This window comes from Cladosporium halotolerans, assembly GCF_011745625.1.
Source record: "Cladosporium halotolerans strain TM138-S3 chromosome Unknown Sca2, whole genome shotgun sequence".
Classification (NCBI taxonomy): Eukaryota; Fungi; Ascomycota; class Dothideomycetes; order Cladosporiales; family Cladosporiaceae; genus Cladosporium; species Cladosporium halotolerans.
In genome coordinates, this window is record NW_027191453.1 from 139,663 (window position 1) to 162,206 (window position 22,544).

Genomic DNA, 22,544 nt, shown 5'->3' on the forward strand with positions numbered 1-22,544 from the left:
GGTGGCTGCGGCGGACGCGGCGTCAAAAGCTTTCGCCGATAAATGCGCGGATGGGCGGTCAGATGCCCAAGGACAGCAAGCCATGCAAAGATCTGGGTCAGAGCAGTAGTGTCAAGATCTTCCGCACTGGCAAGCAGACCCGCGACTGTCGCTGCATAGGCCTCGCGCTGTTGTTCAGTCAAATCGACTGTGAGAACGAACTCGACCTTCGGCTTCAGCGAGCCTTTGAGGACTGAAATGTCCGCCCGGTGGACCTTGGGCTCGATCTCGTAATGCAGATTTTTCAGCTTGATGGTACTGTTTCGCTTCTCACTTGGGGTGCTGTCCATGTACAGACCATCTTTGATCGGCAAGCCATAGAATGAGCTGAACTGGACTTTGTCGCCCAAAAATCCCGGTGAAACCCATGAGACTAGAGCGTAGATTTCGTCGACGTCGTTGCTCATGGGAGTGCCCGACAATGCTACGCGGGCTTTTGACTTCAACTTGGATACAGCCATCGCGGTCGCAGTCTGAGTATTTTTCACATGGTGTGCCTCGTCCGCGATGGTGAGCTCAGTGTTCTCCAGCAGAATGCTGCGAGCGCGTTCCCAATTAGGCTGCTCCCCGTCCTTGACTTCTTCGATCCGGCGTTGAATGAGGGCGCGGAAGATAGAATAACCGATGAGCATGACGCCGCCGCTTCTCGACCACCTATTGAGCATCTCGACATAGTCCGAGCCACTTCCGGTCTTCTCAACCACATGGACTTCATGCTGAGGCGCCCAAGCGCGGAACTCACGGCTCCAATTCTGCAACAATGAAGGCGGACAGATCACCAGAAAACGGAGGGAACGTTTTCCACGATCTCTGTGGAGTTGCAAGTCTTGTGGTAATTGGTGACGAATGCCTGCCGATGGCGACTTTGATGCATTGTCTATGCAGGTCACAAGTGCAATGCTTTGCATTGTCTTCCCAAGGCCCATCGTGTGGGCAAGCAAGCACCCTTGGCCCTCATTTGGATCGGAGGTGAGCTCGCGCCACATGAACTGCACACCGTCAAGTTGGTAAGGCTTGATCTCTTTCGCAAGCTTGCCAGTCACAAAGATCGGGTCCTGCTCCGGCTTACGGGTGACGTTGACGATCTTGTCATCTGGCCCAAACTCCGCCTGGACCATGGTCTGAAGCATAGCCGGGTTTGAGCTCTGTTGCTTTTGTGACTCCATGCGGGCCCTCGCGTCAATTCGCTTTCTTTCAGCCGTGGTATCAAGTGCAACCTTTCGTCGCCTTTTGGTATCGAGCTCTGCTTCCACCTGCTCCTCGCCCTGCTCTTCGACGTCATGATCTGACTCGTCATCTGTGTCGATGATCAATGGGTCCTCGAAAGATGTCGGCTTAGGGCTGGAGTACAGAGCTTTGTTCCTTGCCATTAGGCATGTTCGCAGTTGATCGACAAAAATCGCAGTCTGATCCTTTGGCGGCCTTTCCGCTTCGAGAGCATCCCGTGGAGGATACTTGTCTAGAACGACTTCTGATCTCGCAAGAAACCAAGCAAGCAGGAGGCGAGCACATAATTTCATTGTCTGTGCTCGTGGGGTGTCCATTTCCGGATCTCGAACCTCGCGCCGCTGCAGCGCATCCAAGGCACTCTCAAGCTGAATCGTGAATGCCTTTAGTTTGAGGTGTTGAAACTTATTATGGATCTCGTCCCGCTTCTTGTAGCCAAGATCTCTGAGAAGCTTCTGCAGGATACGTGTCCGGTCCTCTGCTGCAGCAAGTTCCTCGTATTTCCAGTTGTCAGCTTCAGATGTAGACATCTCGGTCTTGATTCTTTTTGACGCATCCCTTGTGCCCTTGGCTTTCCTCTTCAAATCAGATTTTGGGTGTAAGTTCCAAGGGGTTGTGGGCTCGATCGGACTTGTTTTCAACTGGGTCATATCAATGACATTCGCAGGAGAAGTTCCTTGCTGCCGTATCGTGCCGCGCAAGGCCGAAGAATCGGGAGGGTTTGTCGCCGCAACATCTTGCGCTCGGGATGTCGATGAGATATTCGGTGTTGCAGATCGAGGCTGCCTAGTGGGAGTCTTTGTAAAAACGTCGCCGCGCAGAGGAGATGGCTGAGAAGTTCTTCGGGCTTGCGATACCGGCTCGTGGTCATCTACATTCATTTGAGCAAGTGGTGTCGCTTGTCTCGCGTCAAATAGCGTTCCGCGCTCAGCGTCGTCGTCGCCATCCAAGACGACAAAAGGATCTTCCACCACGTGATGTGATGGCGAATCCGGCGCAGTGTGGAATCGCTCGCCTTCTTCTTCAGAGCCATTTGCAAGATTGGCGTCAAGTGGTGGTGACGACTGAAAATGCGGCGACACAGTCAGACGATCATCAGAGCCCATGTTTCTCAGGATGCCGGCAAGACCATCTGGCTGTTGCATCTGAGCGGTTTGTTGGAGCTGGTGGACCGCATGTGGGCGGGCAGTCATGAGCTTCCTTCTGTGCTTGGGCTCCTTTCGCCTGCGCCAAACCTCGATCTTCCAATTCTCCTTTTGGATGTCCTCGACAGTGACTTGGAGAACCTCGCATTGCTTTTCAAGGCCGCTCTTCGTTTCCCAAGACTCAACTTTCAAATCAGTAACGTATTTCCGCATTCTTAACTCAAGTGCCTGGATTCTCATTTTGGCGCCCTGTATCAGTTGGTCTCGAACTGTCTTGCTCTGCTTGGTCATTCTCCATGTAGACCAAGCCGTTTTCTCGAGCTTTGGCAGCAATTTCTCGTTCCAGTTCGCAATGTAGCCGGCAATGGCGCTGTCTACAACCCCTTGTACCTCGGTCTCGTCAATAGCATCGTCAGCCGACTCTTCAGCCAGGTCTTCGCCTTGGTCATTGCTATGTAATTCGTCGGTGTCGTTGGCGTCTTCGTCAGTGGACCCTTCGCTCTCGGTTGGAATATCCTTGTCATCTTCAGGTTGCCACTTCAGCAACAAATGACCATGCTCTCCATCGAGGATTGCGGCATCGTCTGCGCCAAAGCCCAATTCATGGGCTCCGCTTTGCAAGACCGCTTCGCTCTCGCGAATTGCAACAAAAGCTTCCTGCTCAGATCCTTCAAGTTCGGTCAACCTCCCAGGGGCATGCTGCACGACCATAACGGACCTCCAGCCGTCATATGAGATGCGCCCATGCCGACCATATTCTGGAAAGGCCCCGCTGTTGGTAGCCTGGAGGCCCGCACGGTAGGGGAAAGTTGCTTTTGCTGGTCTTTCGTTTCGCAAAAGAAGGGATTGATCCGGCGCCAGAAAGAAGTGCCGAAGCTGAGAGCTCGTGCAATGCGCAAGCCCGAGTTGCATTTGAGAGTTGATGTATTGGAAGTTGTCTTCGTCTCCTGCTTCGTCGACGAAGTTTGGGTCCGTGATTTGCAGCTGCCCAAACTCCTGACCCACTGCAACGTCACCAAAGAAGATGTCGTTGACAGTTCGCTTGTTTGCGGGCAGAAAGGCTTGGAAGTCAGCGACGTCGACCACGGTCTCGGTTGCCGTAGGAACTTGAGTGATGGCAGAGAGATTCAAGCGACGCCGTTTCTTGACGCTCTGATCCTCGACCAGCTGCTCGCCAGAGCGAATCAGATCTTCAGTTGTGGATTCGGTGCTGACGGTCGCGACTGGGTGTTTGTTGTTAGTGTTCGCGGGCGCGACATCCAGTTCTGGGGCTTTTGCATTTCCAGCCACAGCAGACGTATTTGTAGCAGCAGGGAGATCTGCTCGATGAGATGTGGTGTCCAGTTGCATCGAATCATCTGCGGGAAGAGAAGGCTCGGCCCAATCCATGGGATCATCCTGCGATTTGAACTTGACTGACTGCGCCTTGAGCTTGCGAATGGAATGGAGTACAGCAGTACGAGGTCCCTTTTTCGACACATTGCAGTGCTTGAACAAGAACTCGTCATCGACATCGAGCATAAGAACTGCACCGGTGATTTCCTCCTCAATCAATTTGTTTGTGAATGAATCCACGGGCGGCAAGCTGACTCCTGGAAGCTGTGCTGCCGCTTGGCTGGCGTAGCGACGAAAATATTCGGCGACATCATGAACAGACCACAGCCAAGGGTCTCGATCCATGATGGACGCCATCTTGGCGTGTCTTCCTGGATCGCCTCTCAGGCAGTCAGGTGTTTCTTTTGTGGGTTTTAGTGTCTGGTAATTGCTGATAAGGTCGATACGGCCAACTTCGCCGGGACTCGCACTGCGGAAGTGGTTGTTGGAAGAAGGTTAACAAAGCGCGCCGCAAAGGTGGAATCTGCGCGTTTTGTCCCGTTGTCGCGCGCACGTGGTCGCGCCCGCAGTGACTGCAAGTAAAGAAGGAAGGAGCGTCTTCGGTCGGCGACGGGACCATCCGTGTTGCCTAATGGAGCGCTCTGCAAGGTGAAGTCAAGGAAGCTGAGGATGCACGAGTACAGAGAATCGCGAATGGGTTGTCTTAGGAACAAGGGTCGGCAATGTCATGGAAGATCTATGTCAGACAGGCACGAAAGCTGCGATGTAGCACTTCTGCTTCACCTGCCGTGTGGGACAGTCAGACACGCCGACAACAGTCTTCAAACAGTGCCTTCTTCACAAAGGCACTGCGCGGCAGCCCAGGATTCACTGCCAGCCGCAAGCATCTGAAGTCCCTTTCCAGCTCGCGTCACTGTACCGAAGACCTTGCTCTTTTTCGACCAACCGCAACAGGCCTGAAAGCCTCTGCAGGATCTCGCGACAATATGTTCGTGATCACTTGGGATGGTCCCCAGAACTCAAAGTGCTATTATGCCGTCTCTTTCTGCGATTCGAAGTGTCCGCCCTGTGAGAAGACGAAGGGCGCGGTTGATGAGGAAACTCATCGCTTTTCATAAATAGTGAAGGGTATGGCTGCGGCCGAAGTGTGCAGCCATGTAGCATCGTGAACATCGAGTTCAGTGCCGCTCTCTCGTGTAGCAGTACTCGCCAAGTTCCCGGAGAGTCGTCTCGGCGCTTATCGACAGGCCTTACCACCTAGGTGGAGCGCCTGCCTCGTCGGTTCAGAGATACTAAGCAATCGTCTTCCCAGAGGATTGGTCTCACGGAATCTGAAGACTGTGCGACTCTTGACGAGGCCTGCCTTCGAAGATGTTCCAAAGCGCGATGAGTTCGTGCGAGAGCTAGAAGCTCAGGTTTTCACGTGCGATCCCCGCGGCACCTGAAGTTGAGATCTGGAGAACCACCTCCAACGGCTCGACAGCTTTGGCCTTCAGAACAATCTAGGAGAGAGCGAGGCCAAGAAGATGCCTGAAAGGTATAATATTGACTACACCTTGTCTTGTTTGAAGATCAGTCGAAAGTCTGAGTAGTTTTGACTAGAAGCCTTGCGTTTAGGGAGGATTTGCCCCAGTCTGCAACGACGTGGGATCAATAAACTGCATGTGGCAGACAACCATGTTCGAATTCTAACACTTTCGCAGAACATCTTGATGGAAGGCTGCATATCTCGAACCAAGTATGAATTGTCTATAGAGGCAGATAACGACACCGTATCTATGATCCATAGAGCATGGGTAACAGTCAGAAATCATCCCGCCTTCTCATCACATGGTTTTGCCGTTGCCCTCATGCCCAGCACTTAGGGCTGCACACGACAAGCTTGACTGCAACCTTCTTTCCCTCATTTTAGTCAGGCACGCGTTTCAGACACTCTCGGGCTCATACAACTGACTGCGACTGGGCAAGTTCCTTTATGACGATTCACTCGGTACGTACAGCAGAGGAGCCGGTGGCGCTTCTTCGCCTTCGTGAATGTCTACTTTAGTCAGGGGAGATGGCCATTCATATCACGTGAATCCAGCGGGCGTACAACCCGGTTGCATCGTGAAATGGTGCTCTTCGATGATGGGCGGCTCTCCGCTCTGCGGCTCGGATACGGTGCGACGGGCGCGGTGTTGCTGATGCACGTCGCCACTCGCTCTCTGAGCTGGAGAGGCTGAGCAGCTTAGCCTTGCACATGCACTGTCACGAGTGTTTATCAGCTGCTGTTCTTGGTGCATACAACGTCGTAGCTACGTCGCGTATGTACACAAGGCTCGTCGCACAGGGGCGATCTGCCTTGGAAAGCGGGACCTGCCACGGCATCGAATGGGCACAGCCATTGGCAGCAGGCATGCGTGAGGAGGAAGCTTGTACACAGTCGCAGTGAATCTTGGTGTTTGTTTCTATTATTGTTATCGCTAGGCGGCAGACTCGATAATGATGCATGATCGTTGAACAATTCATTTGCCATCCCGCCCATCTCTCCTGATACACACTGCATACCCTGGCGCGGGTACTTGGTGGAAAAAAAGCCGTGGAAGCCCCTTCGCACCCAAACACGCGTTCCTCTGCGCAAGCCGCGCAAGCAAACACCACGACGCCGCCACGCCGCGAGAGACATCAAGTAGGCAGACTGCAAACAGCGAGAAGGCGAACGCTACAGTACAAGTGTGCTCGCTCCCGCCGTCATCAAACGCGCGACGGACAAGCAACTGATCGCCGTCGGTGGCCCGACGCGCTAAGATTCGCTTTCTCCTCTTCTAATCCCCGGTCCCTTCTCCTTTCACACCAGTGACGTGCTTGGCAACTGGACTTCGAGAACACTTGACGCCAGTCCTCCACTCCGAGCCACGTCCAAGCGCACGGCAGTCGAGTTCACCATCTCGTCGCTTTTGCCCGACGCTTCAATACCAACATCTAGACCACCACCCTCACTGTCGCTACTGCTTCGCGGAACGCGTCCTGTTGACGCCGGCGTCCTCCACCACCTCCTGCTGCCGCAATGGCGTCCGGGTATGTGCACGCTCGTTTGCAATGCTGCCTCCTTAACAATCGCTTGCCCGAGATTGCTGACAATGCCCTAGACTTGCCTCGCAATGGCGCGCCTTCTGGCATACCATGACCTCGAACGACCGTCACGCCTCCCACGACTCTCCTTATCGCACCGGCCAACATGTCCCTCTCGCGCAGAACAAGAATGCTCCCCTTTCCTCTGGTGTAACGAGCGCCATGGAGTCTCGCGCTGACCTCAACAACCCCTACGACCACGACCTTGAAGCCGGCCACAGCTTCTCGCGCACAAACTCTTCGCCCCAGCTGGCTCAGGGGCCAGGCTCCCTGCAAAGGACCGGAAGCGCTTTGGACACGATGGATGCGGGCGAAATCCAAATGCAGAACTTCAGTGATGGTCTCCCGCCACCTCCGCCTGTCGCACATTCTTGGAGGCGCATGGATCGTTGGTTGGAAGACAACTATGAAGAGCTGTGGGAGAATCTTTGCGAACCCGCGACCTTCAACGACGTGAACGAACTCGAGTTAGAGCTGGATTGCACTCTCCCGCAAGAAGTCCGCGAGTCATTACAGATTCACGACGGCCAGGAAAGAGGAGGTCTCCCTACAGGAGTCATCTTCGGCTGCATGCTGCTCGACTGCGAGGAAATTATCCAGGAATGGCAAAACTGGCGCACAGTCAACGAAGCATACTTCTCTGATGCCAGCGCGAAGAACTATGACATCCCTCAAGCTCCTATCAAAGCTTTCGCAGGCAGCAGCTCTTCCGCCGTGCCTGTCGCACAAGCCCAGGCCAGCACCAACCCGCATTGGCGACAGGACCTCATTGACAAGCAAGATTCGCAGCCGACCAATGCTATTCAGAAAGCCTATGCTCACCCAGCATGGATCCCGCTCGCTCGCGACTGGGGCGGAAACAACATCGCGGTTGACTTGGCGCCTGGCCCCACTGGCAAATGGGGACAGATCATCCTCATGGGCCGCGACTACGACTGCAAATACGTGATCTCGCGTTCCTGGAGCGCTTTCCTCGCGACCGTCGCTGACGACATGAACACCGACAAATGGTGGATCGACGAGGACACGCACGAGCTCAAACTACGCGAATTCAAGCAGCAAGGGGTCGAGCCCGCCTACATCGACATCCTCCGCTGGCGCTCCGATCAGAAGTACGGTCGCAAGGGCCCTAAGAAGCGGCCTGGTCAGCCCTTGAGGATCAACAGCCAGGTTTCGCCTGGGTCACAAGCAAATGGATACTCGCCTTACGGTAGCCCTACGTCCGGAAGCGAAGACCGCGGCCGTAGCCCACACCGCTTCTCAGGGAACGGCAAGGCGCCCGCAACCTCGTCTCCTCGCGCCCACATCTCCAGCCCCCTGGCGCGAGTCACAGAAGAATCGGCATCCTCGCCCCAAGCGCAAATGGCTCCTACGAACAGCATCGACACCGCCATGGCGCCGGCATCGGCAACGGAAAAGCTGATCGCTCTAGACTCGCCTGTTGTTCCTGCGCCTGTGCCCACCGAGGTTCCTGAGCCCGAGGACGATGGCAAGCCGAAGCCCAGTAACCTGCAAAACAACTCGGTCGCCGACGACCATGAGGAGGAGATCATCAAAAAGGTCGCGGACAGCACGATCTCCGACTCCACCAAAGCCGGGGCCGCTGATGACGGCGAGATGAAGAATGTGGATATCTGAAGGAAGATTAAGGAGGGAAACAGAACCCTTCAGAAGAGGGGCGTGCCTCGCTGACAAGGACGCCTCTCCCAAGAACGGAAACGAACGTGCGAACATTGTATCACCAACATCAACCACAACAAACCACTGCTGTAACATCATCTGCGAGAGATTGGAGCATTTTGCGCGGCGTCCTTGTTTGTGTCTCCTTTTGCGGTTCGAGCAAGCAAGCGGCAGACGGACGGGTGTTCTGTTGGCAGAGTTGGAAGTCAGGCGCTTGAGTGATGGACACGACGATGACAAGGAGCGAGCAAGCGTCTTTTACACAGAGAGGTATTACGCGGACGGCTTCTGCCCTGGGGGCTACATGCAGCGTCTTATTTTCGTATTTTAATTCAGCTTTTTATCCCACTACCATTCGGGCCGTGGTCGTTGAATTGTTGGAGCTTCGATAAGAGTGGACAAATCTTGAAGTGTCTCTTCATACATACGATTGCTCCTTTGGTCTCTTTCACGTCTGCCTAACAATGCAATTCCATTGCATGGCAAGTAGCAGTAGAAGCCCGCCTGATTATCCCGCCCACGACACATCAACCAGTCTTTCTATAGCGCCTACGCTCCACTCCGATATACGCAGATGCTTTTCAGACGCATGCGGCTGACCTTTCCTTGCCCATCCACTGGCTTCTACTTCGCCATGCGGTGGTGTTTCAGCTGGTACTGCTGATGAGCGATGGTAGGCCCATCTGCAGATGCACGTCTCAGCTCAGACAGCACTACACCACTGCGAACGAAATGTCCCTACGCATGCAAGGCCGTCAGCCATAGCCAAAAGCTGCATGCAATCTGGACACGCATTTCAAACGGCGGAGCTCCGGTCGCCGGTGACTGCCCGTTTTGGGCGCAGGCGCGAAAAGCACGACAGGCCGAGGCTCGCTGCGGGGAATTTGATGTTCGATGGGCGGAAGAGGAAGATCCGCATAATCGCCGCAGCGGATTGGCCACGGCACGACACTGCGACGATGCGCTATTGAAGTGTCCTCTGTGCGACATCACGCGCAGTGCGAATCAGAAGGTGGCCGCCTCGCGGACGGTAGGGTAGAGCGCAACACATCACTCTGACGGTCCAGCGCGATGCGCGGTGGAGGGCGCTCGCGCAGCGCCACGCCTGCCCTCCGGCGCACCTCACGGCCGAATCAGACGGCGGCTGATTATTTCGCTGGCGCTAGACCAGGGCCCAGGGCTGAGTCTGACTATTCCCACTGCCGACCACGCCGACTTTCCACTGAAAGTCTACCCGTCACTAACTGCACATAAGCATTGGCCCGCCCGAACATCCCACCTCTCTCCCTCCACCGCCCTCTGCTACCTTTTACCACCACCTCTCCAAACACACCAGCATACACGCCTTCTCTCACATCCTCCTCATTCCTGAATTCGCCACCACGATGGAGGCCCTCCTCCGCCAGTCCAGGGCCATGTGTCCCTTCTTGAACAAGACCTCGCCCGCCACCCTTCGGTCGATGTCCACCAGCACCAATGTCCAGCACACGGCTCCCGGTGGCGGTGCCATGAGCAACCTGCAGATCATTGCCCGTCGCTGCCCGGTCATGGGCAAGGCTCTCTCCGTGCAGTCCTCCCGCATGGGCAACAATGTTCTTTCCGGCGCTTTCGGCGGCTCCAGGGCCTACTCGTCTCGCGTGCCGAGAGCGAACTTGCACACTGGCCGTGCGGACAAGGCTCAGGCCGTTGACCTGCCGCGCACCAGGCGTGAGGCCTACTCTCCGCGCGCCACTGGGCAGAAGCCCGCCGAGTCTGCCCAAACGCAGAAGCACTCTCACGGCGTTCCTCCTGCCCCGCCCCAGGCCGCTCGCTTCGACTACGAGGCCTTCTATCAGAATGAGCTGGATAAGAAGCACAAGGACAAGAGCTACAGGTACTTCAACAACATCAACCGCCTGGCGCGCGAGTTTCCCCAGGCGCACATGAGCACTCCGGAGGACAAGGTTACGGTTTGGTGCTCCAACGATTATCTTGGAATGGGCAGGAACCCCGAGGTGTTGAACAAGATGCACGAGACTTTGGACATGTACGGAGCCGGCGCCGGTGGTACCAGGAACATCTCCGGTCACAACCAGCACGCTGTCAGTCTGGAGGCGAGCATTGCGAAGCTGCACGCACAGGAGAGTGCGCTGGTCTTTTCTTCTTGCTACGTTGCCAACGATGCAACTCTTGCGACTCTGGGCAGCAAGTTCCCCGACTGCGTGATTCTCAGTGACAGCATGAACCACGCTTCGATGATTCAGGGCATCCGCCACTCTGGCGCCAAGAAGATGGTCTTCAAGCACAACGATGTCGTCGATCTGGAGAACAAGCTCGCCTCCCTCCCCGCTGAGGTCCCCAAGATCATTGCCTTCGAGAGTGTTTACAGCATGTGCGGCAGCATTGGCCCGATTGAGGAGATCTGCGATCTTGCCGACAAGTACGGCGCCATCACTTTCCTCGACGAAGTCCATGCAGTCGGCATGTACGGACCCAACGGTGCCGGTGTCGCCGAGCACCTCGACTACAACATCTACGCAAACGGGGGCAACACCAAGGGCACCATCATGGACCGCATTGACATCATCACCGGTACCCTTGGCAAGGCCTACGGCTGCGTTGGCGGCTACATCGCCGGCTCCTCCAAGCTCGTCGACACCATCCGCTCCCTCGCCCCCGGCTTCATCTTCACCACCTCCCTCCCTCCCGCCACCATGGCCGGCGCCCAAGCCGCCATCGAGTACCAAATGTCGCACCGCGGCGACCGCCGCCTGCAGCAGCTGCACACGCGCGCCGTCAAGTCCGCGCTGTCCGAGCGCGACATCCCCGTGATGCCGAACCCCTCGCACATCATCCCCGTGCTGGTCGGCGACGCGCAGGTCGCCAAGCGCGCCTCCGACCTGCTGCTGGAGAAGCACCAGATCTACGTGCAGGCCATCAACTACCCGACGGTGCCCGTGGGCCAGGAGCGCCTGCGCATCACCCCGACGCCCGGCCACACCAAGCCCTTCCGCGACCACCTCGTCGCCGCGCTCGAGAGCGTCTGGCAGGAGCTGGGCATCAAGCGCACCTCCGACTGGGCGCGCGAGGGCGGCTTCATCGGCGTCGGCGAGGAGAACGCGCAGGTCGTCGAGCCGCTGTGGACGGATGCGCAGCTGGGTCTGACGGAGGTCGTTGAGGGCTTGAAGGCTGGCACGGGCGCGCTGGGCGTTTTGGAGAGCGTGCTGGCGCGCGAGCAGGAGGAGGTCAGGCAGGTTCAGGCCGTTGCTGCGGCTGCTGCTTAAGAGGTTGAGTTGGATGGCGAAAGAGACGATCGCGCGATTTTTGAGCTTGATCTGATGCTTTGACTTTGTTGTTGGATGCAGCTGTTTCTTTGTGTGCAAATCTTCGACTTGACGATTTTCACGGGTGAATGCGAGAAAAGACGTAGAGCTATACCTATGCTCCGGACCTGCTTTTTTGCGTCAGATAGTCGAACAGTCTGTTCTTCGAGAGATTGAAGATGACTTGAATGCCACTCCTTTTATGGACGCAACATACTTTGCCGCTCCTTTACTGTTGTCCAATGCTCGTTATTTTTACAAGCCTCCTCAGGTCCAGTACTATCGATTGGACATGAGAGGGTTCCACGTGGACAGCGCACTTGTAATTTCCCAGGTGGCTGCCAAAATCTACGATGCCTGTCTCGAGGAGTACGATCCTTGTGGAAATGAAAAAGACGATAATGCGAGATAATAGCATTGAAAACGAAAGAATGGATCACTTGTCAGGCCGTAAATGCAGCCCGTACATCAAAGGCTTTTCTTCATACACTTTTGATCTATTCATGATATCCATACGCATCCATCATAGCACCCTTACCTAGGTACCTAAGCAAGAGTCTTCTCAGTAAGCCTGATACCGTACTGCTCGTCGAGCTTGACACGGATCGGCTCGCTGAGCTCAGGCGTGACGGGCGCGAGAACACCCTTCTGCTTGATCTCGCCGCTGAGCACCATGAGCACGGCGACGGCGCAGGGAACACCGACCAGCTTGGCCATGGCGGAGTATCCGCCGGAGCCCTCCTTCTCGCCGTACTCGACGAGCGTGCTGGTGCGGGTCTCCTTGCGGCCGTCCTTGTGCTCGATGAAGAACTTGTGCTGCAGCATGACCATGTCGCGCTCGCCCTCGGTGTACTGCATCTTCTGCTCCAGGCTGGCGCACAGGCAGTCGAGCGGGGTGCCGCGCGGCTCGATCTTCTCCGTGCTGCTCAGCAGGCCGAACCACCGCAGGCCCGCCAGGATGCGCTCCTTCTCCTCGTTCGACTGGAACTTGGCCTTGCTCTCGACCGCCCAGTTGAGGTCCTGCTCGGAGTGCGAGGTCGCGCCGAGGATCTTGGCCGTCGCCTCGGCCCAGGGGATGGGCTTCTTGAGGAAGTCGTGCTCGGCGTCGGACAGGAAGCCCAGGTTGGTGAGGGTCTGGACGAAGGCAGGGTTGCCTTGGTAGCGCAGCGTACCGCGGATGAGGGTCTGGGCCTCGGGGATGTCGTAGCGCTCGCGGAAGGGGGTGCTGTCGCGGTTGGGGTAGGCCTCGAAGGCGTAGCCGGGGTAGATGGGGTAGGACTTGGCGGTGCTCATGAGCTCGGGCCCGGGGGTGGTGACCTTCTTGCCGTCGCGGTAGAAGGTGGCGGTGTTGCGGGCGGCGAGGAGGACACCGCGCGGCGACCAGGAGAACTTGTAGCCGAGAGGGTTGTCGCTGGACTCCGGAGCGGGCAGACCACCGCAGTAGGAGAGGAAGCCGTTGATCTTGCCGCCCTCCTTGTGCACCTCGTCGATGGTCTTGACGGCGTACAGGTGGTCGATACCGGGGTCGAGGCCGATCTCGTTGAAGACGGTGATGCCGGCGTCCTTCGCCTCCTGGTCCAGGGCCATCATGGCCTCGGAGACGTAGGAGGTGGTGACAACATGCTTCTTGACCTTGATGGCGGCCTTGATGACCACGGCGTGGAAGGTGTAGGGAATGAGGGAGATGACCAGGTCATTCTTGCTGATCTCCTTCTCAAGGGCAGCAGAGTCGGAGACGTCGAGCGAGATGGGGCTGGCGTTCTTGAGGCCTTCGGCGAGGGCCTTGGCGCTGTCGAGGGTACGACAGGCTGGGGGAGGGTAAGCATGAGTGTGTCTCAAGAAAGTGACGGAGTATACATACCAACGGTGACCTTGACACCGGCCTTGTCGAGCTCGACGGCAGTCGGTCTGGTGACGAAGCCAGCGCCGAGAAGCAGAACCTGGTTGGGAGCCATGATTGCTATTGTGTTGGTGATTAATTGACGTGAATCAATTGATCAGAGACAGTTGGAGTCGGGGTCAGGGAACGGCTTCAAAAGTTGCCCGCTTCAATGCCTCGCGCCCAGTCATGGCGGGCAAAAATGAGCGTCATCCCACCCGACAGCCCACCTTGCCCGACGTCGGCGTTACCAGGTAGCAAGCGAGCCTCCCCGCTACCTGAACTGAAGGCTGCCTCCGCGGACTCTTGCTGCCTGAGATGCCTCAGCATTAGCGAATGCACGAGCCTGCCGTGCCTGCCTTCGCCAAGCCCCAGCTGGCATTAACTTCTACAAATCCTTGGACGACATCACGTCTCTTTCTTTTCATTCCTTCACGCGGCAACCAGAATCAGAAATCCCTCTGCACCTGCACACGAAGGATATCCCTTTTGTATCCTTCTGCGCATCGCAGCCATGTCAGCCATGGAGATGTTCTGGGCCGCGCCGCCGGTTGCTCGGTATGCAAGCTCGAATTCGCCTTGATGGCCAAGGACCTCTCTGATTTACTGATCTACAGAACCATCACTGCTATCACTGTCGCACTGTCCGTGCCAGTGCACATGCAATTGATCCCTGGGTACTACGTTGCCTTTTTGACTTACAGGGTCTTCACGTGGCGAATCATACCCGAAGTTTGGCGTCTACTCACGCCGTTCTTCATCACGTCCCCGAACCTCGGCTTGCTCATGGATCCTTACTTTCTCTGGATGTACAGCAGCCAGCTCGAGAGGGAGTCTAGCCGGTTCTCTCAGCCGGGCGAGTTCTTCACCTACCTCATCTTCGTATGCTCGGTGATCTTGGTGAGTCGGGATATCTCTGCTTTTCTTCAACACGCGAAGCTTCCTCAGCACAATTTCCTTCTTCGTTCCTTACATTCAACCTCCCATTATCTGCCCGGCCAGCTGCTCTTAGCTGTGACCGGTTCCTGGTTGGGAGGGAAATTACCCCTGCACTGTGCGGGCGCTCGTCATTCGCAATCAATCCAAGAGCGTTCGTGGAGTGTGGGCATGGTGGGATTCCGGTTTTGAGAAATCTGTTAGCCGAGACATGTGGCGAAACGGAGGTTGTTGGCCCCTACATCTCTTCTTCGAAATTTATACTTGTCATTTGTTCGCTCGTCCCAGAGTCGGCACTGACAATCCTGTAGATGACCTGTGGCATTGGCATGGACGGCGTATTCTTCCTCAGTGCTTTGACGTTGGCGCTGGCGTATACGTATGCCCAGGACAACCCCAATAGGCAGCTCACCTACTTCATCGTCACGTTCTCTGCCAAGTATCTCCCATTTGCGATGCTTGCTCTGACACTAGTGATGGCGTCGCCCAGGGCTGCCCTGGAGCAATCGACTGGCCTAGTCGCTGCGCATGCTTACGAGTTCCTGACCAAGATCTGGCCAGAGCATGGCGGAGGTCGCAAGGTCATCAACACGCCCGCTTTTGTGGCGAGATGGTTCGCGACAGCTCCCGGAGTCGCTGCCCAACGCTCTTACGGCACGGCGTATACTGGCACCTCCGGGGCTCAGAACGTGGGACAGCAAGGCCAGGCTGGGGGCAATGGCGGATGGGCCAGTGGCTCATCTTGGAGTTCTCGCGGTCAAGGTAGACGTCTTGGAGGCAACTAATACCCAGATGTTTTTGAATGAGAATCATTCCTTTGCTATTGTGCTGCCCTATCATCCTTCTTTGGGTCCCTTCTGACTTTCATTGCCGACACGATGCCTCGCCACTGCGCTGCACCGCCAATGCGCAAAGCGCTGAACCTTGTTACTTTCCTACATCGCGACACAGCCCCACGTCACCTCCATCCACTCTCCGTCCTTCCCTTTCCTTCCAACGACGCTTCTCCCCCCAAGCCACAGGTTTCTATCCGACCACAAGAGTTTCTTCTTGCCCTCCTCTTCGGCTAATATCACAGCATTGTCACCATCGACAGGGATCGCGCTCTCACTAGGCCCGCCATCAGCAACCTCAGGGTGGGGCTGCTGGACCTGCTGCAACGGAGGAGCGGCCGTGATTAGATCCGGATCAGGGATCTGAGGTGGTTGCTGCTGTGGAAATGGGAGAGGAGTTTGCTGCATTGGCGGGAAAGGTTGCATAGGTTGGAAGGTCTGCTGCGGCTGTTGCTGTTGCTGCATTGGAGGGTTTTGCAATAACTGCCCCAGAGGCGATTGTGGGTTGGGCGGGTACGTCGGCTGTGGCTGGTAGATGCCTTGCATGTGCTGCTGCGGGTATTTTTGATATTGGTTCTGGCCTCTAACGGGTCCTTGTTGGGCTTGGGGTTGCGCGAATGGTTGTTGCATCGTTGGGAGGCGTGCGATGATTTGACTTGAGCGAGTACGGTGTGGAGAGCGAGTGGAAGTCGGGAGAGGGCGTCTTCATGGTATTTGTTCGGCGGCAATTGCGAACTCTATTTACTATCATGGGATTTTGCTCGTGGTATGCGGGCACGCGACACTTTGGAGCGTGATGTCCTTGAAGGGCGCTAGTGACGCACGCAAGTACACGATACAGGTACCCGAGTCTGATATGTTGTGCTGCGTGAGAGTCACATCGCAATTTCAAAGCCAGGGTAGCTTGAATGCAAGGTGATCCGGATCTTATTCGAATCTTACGCGATCGACCAAAATCGGTCACTGAAGGTAAGCATAGATCCTAAGCGGCAAAAGATCAATCAAGCACACATCACTATTTGCGCCATCGTTTCGAGTTACCAAGCTTACATTACACCGTAGCTTACATTTCGATGAATAAAAGAACGAAGCTGCGAAGAAATGAATATGACATCTTTGTCTATAACGACCTTGATCTCCGAAAACGAAATTCACGGGGGGAGCTGGCTGCCACATGCAAATGCAAGCGATCAAGTGAAGTGAGCACTGACCAACCGAGGGCAGCATCTTAATTGTTTTCACGATTCTTGCAATGGACTGCCAGAATTTCCTAATTAGGAAGTTGTGGAAAAGCTTTGACTGTCACATGCAAGCGGAATGATGAAGTGAAGCAAACACGCTACTCTCCGAGACGATCGGTAGACCTTCAAACATTCAACTTCTTGCTGACGCAGACAAGTAAAGCCTAGACTCGCTCTGCTCACAAGACTCTAGAAACCCTCCCAAGCACATCCTATCGGCTGTAATAGAGACCGAGCCGTCATCCTCCGCTTCCTTGACGCTGATAGATGTTTCCTTCAAAGCACTCGATGCAGAATCCGTCATCTTCCAGCGCTCAGCGATAACCTTGGTCCAAAATCATCACCTCTCTCAATGCTTCTTCGCTCTCCATTCGCTCCACTTCGTCTGGACCTTCGACCCCTTCTCCTTCAAAGCAAACTTCATCATGTCAGACAAGGTCGATCTCATACCCCCACTCCTCCTCACCCAAACAAAAAGTCCCTCCTTCCTCCAGCTCAACTCCTCGTACCTCTCATTCGCCGCCTCAAGTCTCACAACTTCAGCATTCTGCGCTCTCAGCGCCCTATCCAAAGATTTCGCCGCCTCTCTGAACTGATTGGCCCTCTTCTTCCACTGGTCGACCTCAACGCGCAAGAACATGCATTGCCCCATCCGCTCCTCCAGCTCCTTCGTTCTCAAGCGATAATCTGCTTCGAGGGCATTGTAATCTCTGCAGATGTGTCTGAGTGTGATCTTGATCGTAGGGACATCGTTAAAGCTGGCGCTGAAGACTTCCTCCTTGTACTTGCTAGGAAGGGTTGGAGAGTCGGGGCGTGGCGGCAATGTGTATTTTGCCATTTTTTGCGTTTTCTTGGGCGGTTTTGGGAAGGGATGATAAGGCATGTGTTGGTTGATTGATGGTGATGAGGGTAGCTTTGATTTGGTCAAAAGGGATCCATTGCAGTTTATATGTCGACTCTCTGATTGTGCCTTAGTGCATGGATGTGAGACACACGCTCGAGGACAGCCTGGAATCGAGCAAACGTGGATAGGTGAAGCAGAAAGCATTGCGATTGAGGTAAATGTTGCAAGCGAGACACGCGTATTTCCTAAGCAGAAGAGCAGAATAGCTGGCAGCAATCACTTGGGGATGAAAGGTGAGCCAGATTTTATTACAGCCTACCACTAGTCTTCCATAACAACACCAACCTCTCGGTCTTCCACGGCCGCCTTCAATTCCTCCATATCGCCGCCTCGTTGTCTAACCACAAAGCCAGTCGTCTCGCTGAAAGTCTCTCCGTTATTGCCAAACCACTCCCCAAGCGTCGTCACGTAGGCTTCCACCTGACTCTTCATCGGGAATTGTTCCTTCAGAAGCAGGATCTGCCCCGGATCCAGTTTCATCATGTCCTCAACGACGTAGTAGTGTCCGACGTCGTCTCCCCAGCCTTCCGCACCAGGCTCATGAAATCGTGACGGGGTCAGCTTCGCGTGGTACTTCGACGAGTCCATGCCAGAATTGTAATAGCTGCTACTGTCCGGTACGAAAGAACTTGGCGGGTAGTTGAGATGGATGTTGAACAAGAGCTGATGACTGCTGTCGGGGTAGCGCTTCTTGAACTTCTGGCGGATCCTGCCGTTCGAGGGACAGACGTTGTTGGCGACAATCTCGCGCAAGATCTGGTGCACGTCGAGCATCTCAGCGAGCTCCGCTGTTGAGAAATTGTGCAGGAGTGCGGCGCGCTCACGCATCGTCTCTGGAAGCGATCGGGCGAAGCGGACGTGGCTCGAGTTGTGAAAGGCGCGGTCGAAGAGCCAGAGGCGGTATAGGGCGCGGCGCAAGTTGTAGCGCTCGGTTGGCGTGAGGAGACGACGCGACGCGAAGTCCGTCTTCCACTTCTTGAAAGGGTATATCTCCTCATACTTCTGCGCAATCTTGCCAATCTTTAACATTTGTTTGATCAACGCGTCGGAGACAGGGACGTCGCGGTGGATGTGAGCTGGCTGGGAGGCGTTGTGCGTGGCAATCTGGACGATGTCGTCCAGTGGTCCGAACTCGGCTTCAGCGGCTTGCGTGAGAATGAGAAGTCGTTTGCTGGAGTGGTACACATGGCGGAAATGGTGGCATGTGGACGACAGTGCGAGCGCTGAATCAATGGAGGGCAGCGAGAGGAAGATCTGTGTGACGATCTCGGTTGGGAGGGTGTCGAAGAACATGGCTGCGGCGGTGGTGGGCGTTGTAGTGTGTAGTAGTGAAATATATGCTTTATCGGTGTGGTATGCAAACAATCTTCCTCGTCTCTTCTATCTCCTCACTCAGTTTGGTCAAAGAAACAAAAGCCAGACAACAATGTTGGGTGTCTGGCAACGCGTTCAATGCTCAGATAACGAACACCCCTCCGTTGGGGCTATAGATGAGAGTTGTGGGTTCATCGCACGGCATTGTCGCCTGGCTGTAAGAAGCCATTGGAGTAGAGTCGTCCATGAATGCGGTGATGGTAGGAAGACAAACAAGAAATCAAAAGGAGAGGAGAGTTGCCCCAGGCGAGGTGACGCGACTGATGGAAGCTGGAGCCAGCCACCTCCACGTGGAGACCCCATGCTCAAAGCACCAGCCCTCGTTCCACCGTCCACGCAAGCGCCGCAGCCTACTGGACCATGGACACGGGCACCTACAATTGCAGAGACTACGAGTTCAGCCCGCATTTCGCCGCCGCGACAATCACAAACCCCAGCCGCCATGCTTACCTTCAGCGCCACGAGAGCTGGGCCGACCTCGAGCACCGCTCCCGATCACCAGCCAGCATGATGCCGAAGTTCCCTCTCCTCAGACTGCCTCTCGAACTGCGCCAGCAGATCCTCCTCTACCTCTTACCACACACGCAAGAGCTCGGCAGCCATGTTGATCCTCTGGAAACGCACGTGCGCAACTTCTCCGCAGTGCAAAAGCGCGTGCGCAAGGGAATGGAACTGCCTCCCACAAAACATGCGGCGCCGCAACCTCGAAAAAGTACTGGCGTGCCGAGCAATGTAGCATGGCGGCGCGGTAATACAAGCCTTTTCGCCGTATGCCGGCAGCTGCACGATGAGTGCGCAGACTTGGTGTATGGTGGGAACACATTCATGCTGGGCGTCACGTTCTCCAAGATCACTTTCCGGTTCCGATATCTGCTTCCCAGCGGCATGGCGCCGCAGCGCGAGTATGCGTTCATTGAGCTGATGCCGGAGAGATATCTGCGACGGCTTAGGCGAATTATGGTGTCCGTCGATCATGTGGACAGTTACACGGGCATGATCAAGTACAACGTGAGCGGGAAGGGATTGGTCCATGGGTTGCGGCGGCAAGTCCTCAGGCTGGTGGGGGCACTGCAGCCAGTAGATGCAGAGGACATGGCGACGGACAAGTCTACAGAGGAACAAGGACTGGCTAGGGTCATTATCCGCATATCCAACGAGAACGCGGTCATGCAAAGCCTGAAGGCGCAGTTCGGCGAAGTGCAAAAGATCTCGGAGGATATCGAAGAGATCCTCGAGCCTTTTGGTCATTTCCGTGGCGTGCGAGATCCGAGAGTCCTCGGCGCCGTCGGTCAGGGGTATGCCCGCGAGCTGGAAGAGCGAATGCGTAGCCTTGAGCCGCTCGAGGACCAAGCCTGTTGCTGTGGTGGCGGCATGGCGGATGTGGCTGTGGACGAGAAGCCTGTGCAGCTTTGTGTCTATGGCAATGATATATGAGATATGCCCTGACGATCATGAGAATTAGATGAATCAAGATTTCTATACTATGAGCATAGATGCTCAGCCATGTTGCAACACGCCGCGCCAGCCTCAGCACGCCCTGCGTACTTCCCATGCAACCAACCCTCTCCGTCCAATCACTCGCTCTAGTGTCGGCCAGACACCATCGTCACCGAAGTTTAGGTCGTCCAGTCCAACATGCTGTCGGTAGCGCCAAACTTCCTTCAACGAAAACTCCGGCACCTCCCCAGCGAACCGAGGAACAGTGTAGGGGTCCAAGAACGTAGCGCTAGCCGGAGCGACGAGGACGGTGCTGTTCCCAGCACCGACACAGACGGAATCGCTCTTCAGACGTGCAATCATCTCCTCGCCGGGCAAACCCATGAGGTCGATCGTGTCAACATCGGCATTCCGTCCATTCAACAGCCAGCGCGGTGGCGAATAGGTCTTCCACCAGAAGACCTGACCAACATCCTCGCGCTTTGCAAGGAAGCCCTGCATTGGCACGATGCCTCCCTGGTGATATGTTCCAAATACGATGCCCGCCAGCACATTGAACAAGATCCATGTTGCTGCCCAGACGCGAGCAAAACGCTTTGGCATGCGAAGCGAGCCTAGCAAGAGTGGTACAGCTGGAAGTAGGAATCGAGCTTCTTGATGCTGGAACGCAGAGAGGCAGACTATTCCCGTGATGCCAGTCCAGAAAAGTGAGTTGAACGCGCTGGTGAACGGAAGTAAGATGATTGCTGGCCCAAGCAGCTGGGGCAAGTTGGCGACGAAGTGCTGGTAGTAAGGGTGCAGTCCGTGTGAAGCAAGGTTCGCTGGGTCCATATTATACATTAGGTTGTTGTAGGGCGTGAATATGGCAATGTCGGGAAGATCTCTGATATGGATCGGCCATTGCGACTGGGTGTGGAAGCCAGTGTCGATGATGACGGCGTACGAGACAAAGGTAACGCCGGCGGCCAGGAGGATCAGGATGCGGTATGGTTGGCGAAGGAGGTCCGGAATGAGTTGGCAGGCTGGCACAATCAGGAAAGCCGGGAAAGTGATGCGGTTGAAGACTCCTAGCACGCCCAGAAAAGCAAGAGCAAGGCAGGCGCCAATCTGGACATGTTCCCTGTCATCCCGAATACGGTTGATGAGCACTAGACACCACAGGACAACGAGAGTCTCAATGCTGTTCGAGAATGTGTGCGTTTGGAAGGTCCAGGTAACATATGACGATGCGATCAGAGTGATAGCCATCCTGCGGTCTCGTGGTGCGGAAATGAGTTCATGAATAGCCCAGTCTTGCAACACGAAGCTCAAGAGAAACATCATGGCCCGCAGAGTATAAAAGGCGACAGCTGGAGGTACCATGCCATATCCAAAGCCTTCCCAAAGCCATTTTAGAATCGTAAGAGGAATGCCGTATACCAGCCAGAGAGGGAATACGCTGCGGATGGGTTCCGCTGATGTGAACTCCCACGTTTTGTATGTCGGCCAGCCATACACAGCTCCTGGAGTAACATTAGAAGAGAAGGGGAGCCGGGAGTCTCTCAGCGCTCACCTGCTATCACTTCCGGGCCTTGAAAATGTTCATCGGGGTGAATATAGCTTGGCGATAAGGCAAAGTACAGTCTCACCACCACGAGAGCAAGGTAAATCCTGCGCCACATGGTAGGCTACTTCACGTGCAGTTCAGGGATTTCAGAAGGAACAGCATGGCACACGTGAGAGATCAATTCAGCAGGGATGGCATGTCGCACACCTCTTGTGGTCCAAGTCATGGTGGCATCCCCTTTCGCAGCGCGTGCTTACAACGCGACCCAACGCCGTTTGCCTCGCACGGGCCCTGGGAGCGAGCGTTCACGTCCCGTGACAGCATGTGATGCAAACGCACGTGTCTGCGCGCAACGTAGTGAATTGCAGTTCACTGCTCATGCTAGTTGAATTGAATTAGAAGTACCTGAGCACGTCTCTGTCGCCGTGGGCAGGCGGCGAGGGTAACCAACGTGACAGCAGAACCTTGCGGTTGATCATTTGAAACGATGGTACACGGCCAGACTGAGGCAGGGCTAGGACGCACATGACAGAATCCACTGCTGTCACGTCAAGT

General features: G+C 55.5%; 9 protein-coding genes across 9 annotated transcripts in view; 5 read left to right on the plus strand and 4 right to left on the minus strand.

The window, feature by feature from the left end:
• Nucleotides 1-4,091, minus strand: part of WHR41_00557 (uncharacterized protein) — a gene marked incomplete at both ends in the record, with an annotated part of 5,552 nt that extends 1,461 nt beyond the window's left edge. The window contains one exon of the mRNA XM_069369163.1: nt 75-4,091. Within this exon, the coding sequence (XP_069233667.1) occupies nt 75-4,091 (4,017 nt within the window). The remainder of the gene's footprint in view (nt 1-74) is intronic.
• A 377-nt stretch (nt 4,092-4,468) lies between these two features.
• WHR41_00558 (uncharacterized protein) lies at nt 4,469-4,864 on the plus strand (the record flags this gene model as incomplete). Its single annotated transcript, XM_069369164.1, has 1 exon — nt 4,469-4,864. The coding sequence occupies one exon, from the start codon at nt 4,469-4,471 to the stop codon at nt 4,862-4,864; it is 396 nt and encodes a 131-aa protein (XP_069233669.1).
• Nucleotides 4,865-6,325: 1,461 nt separating this feature from the next.
• On the plus strand, nt 6,326-8,964 carry WHR41_00559 (uncharacterized protein). Its single transcript, XM_069369165.1, has 2 exons — nt 6,326-6,803; nt 6,875-8,964. Exons 1-2 carry the CDS (start codon nt 6,793-6,795, stop codon nt 8,493-8,495), a joined length of 1,632 nt encoding a protein of 543 aa, XP_069233670.1. The 5' UTR covers nt 6,326-6,792; the 3' UTR covers nt 8,496-8,964.
• Nucleotides 8,965-9,922: 958 nt separating this feature from the next.
• On the plus strand, nt 9,923-11,800 carry WHR41_00560 (uncharacterized protein; the record flags this gene model as incomplete). The annotated part of the gene is made up of 1 exon (XM_069369166.1): nt 9,923-11,800. The coding sequence occupies one exon, from the start codon at nt 9,923-9,925 to the stop codon at nt 11,798-11,800; it is 1,878 nt and encodes a 625-aa protein (XP_069233865.1).
• A 471-nt stretch (nt 11,801-12,271) lies between these two features.
• On the minus strand, nt 12,272-13,952 carry WHR41_00561 (uncharacterized protein). Its single transcript, XM_069369167.1, has 2 exons — nt 13,701-13,952; nt 12,272-13,647 (listed from the first exon to the last, which is right to left on the minus strand). The coding sequence occupies exons 1-2, from the start codon at nt 13,792-13,794 to the stop codon at nt 12,386-12,388; spliced, it is 1,356 nt and encodes a 451-aa protein (XP_069233864.1). The 5' UTR covers nt 13,795-13,952; the 3' UTR covers nt 12,272-12,385.
• A 211-nt stretch (nt 13,953-14,163) lies between these two features.
• WHR41_00562 (uncharacterized protein) lies at nt 14,164-15,902 on the plus strand. Its single transcript, XM_069369168.1, has 3 exons — nt 14,164-14,276; nt 14,336-14,618; nt 14,966-15,902. Exons 1-3 carry the CDS (start codon nt 14,233-14,235, stop codon nt 15,437-15,439), a joined length of 801 nt encoding a protein of 266 aa, XP_069233867.1. The 5' UTR covers nt 14,164-14,232; the 3' UTR covers nt 15,440-15,902.
• A 1,991-nt stretch (nt 15,903-17,893) lies between these two features.
• WHR41_00563 (uncharacterized protein) lies at nt 17,894-18,925 on the minus strand (the record flags this gene model as incomplete). Its single annotated transcript, XM_069369169.1, has 1 exon — nt 17,894-18,925. The coding sequence occupies one exon, from the start codon at nt 18,923-18,925 to the stop codon at nt 17,894-17,896; it is 1,032 nt and encodes a 343-aa protein (XP_069233866.1).
• Nucleotides 18,926-19,366: 441 nt separating this feature from the next.
• WHR41_00564 (uncharacterized protein) lies at nt 19,367-20,440 on the plus strand (the record flags this gene model as incomplete). The annotated part of the gene is made up of 1 exon (XM_069369170.1): nt 19,367-20,440. One exon carries the CDS (start codon nt 19,367-19,369, stop codon nt 20,438-20,440), a length of 1,074 nt encoding a protein of 357 aa, XP_069233717.1.
• WHR41_00565 (uncharacterized protein) lies at nt 20,301-22,271 on the minus strand. The gene is made up of 2 exons (XM_069369171.1): nt 21,996-22,271; nt 20,301-21,945 (listed from the first exon to the last, which is right to left on the minus strand). The coding sequence occupies exons 1-2, from the start codon at nt 22,102-22,104 to the stop codon at nt 20,534-20,536; spliced, it is 1,521 nt and encodes a 506-aa protein (XP_069233868.1). The 5' UTR covers nt 22,105-22,271; the 3' UTR covers nt 20,301-20,533.
• Between the last annotated feature and the right edge of the window lie 273 nt (nt 22,272-22,544).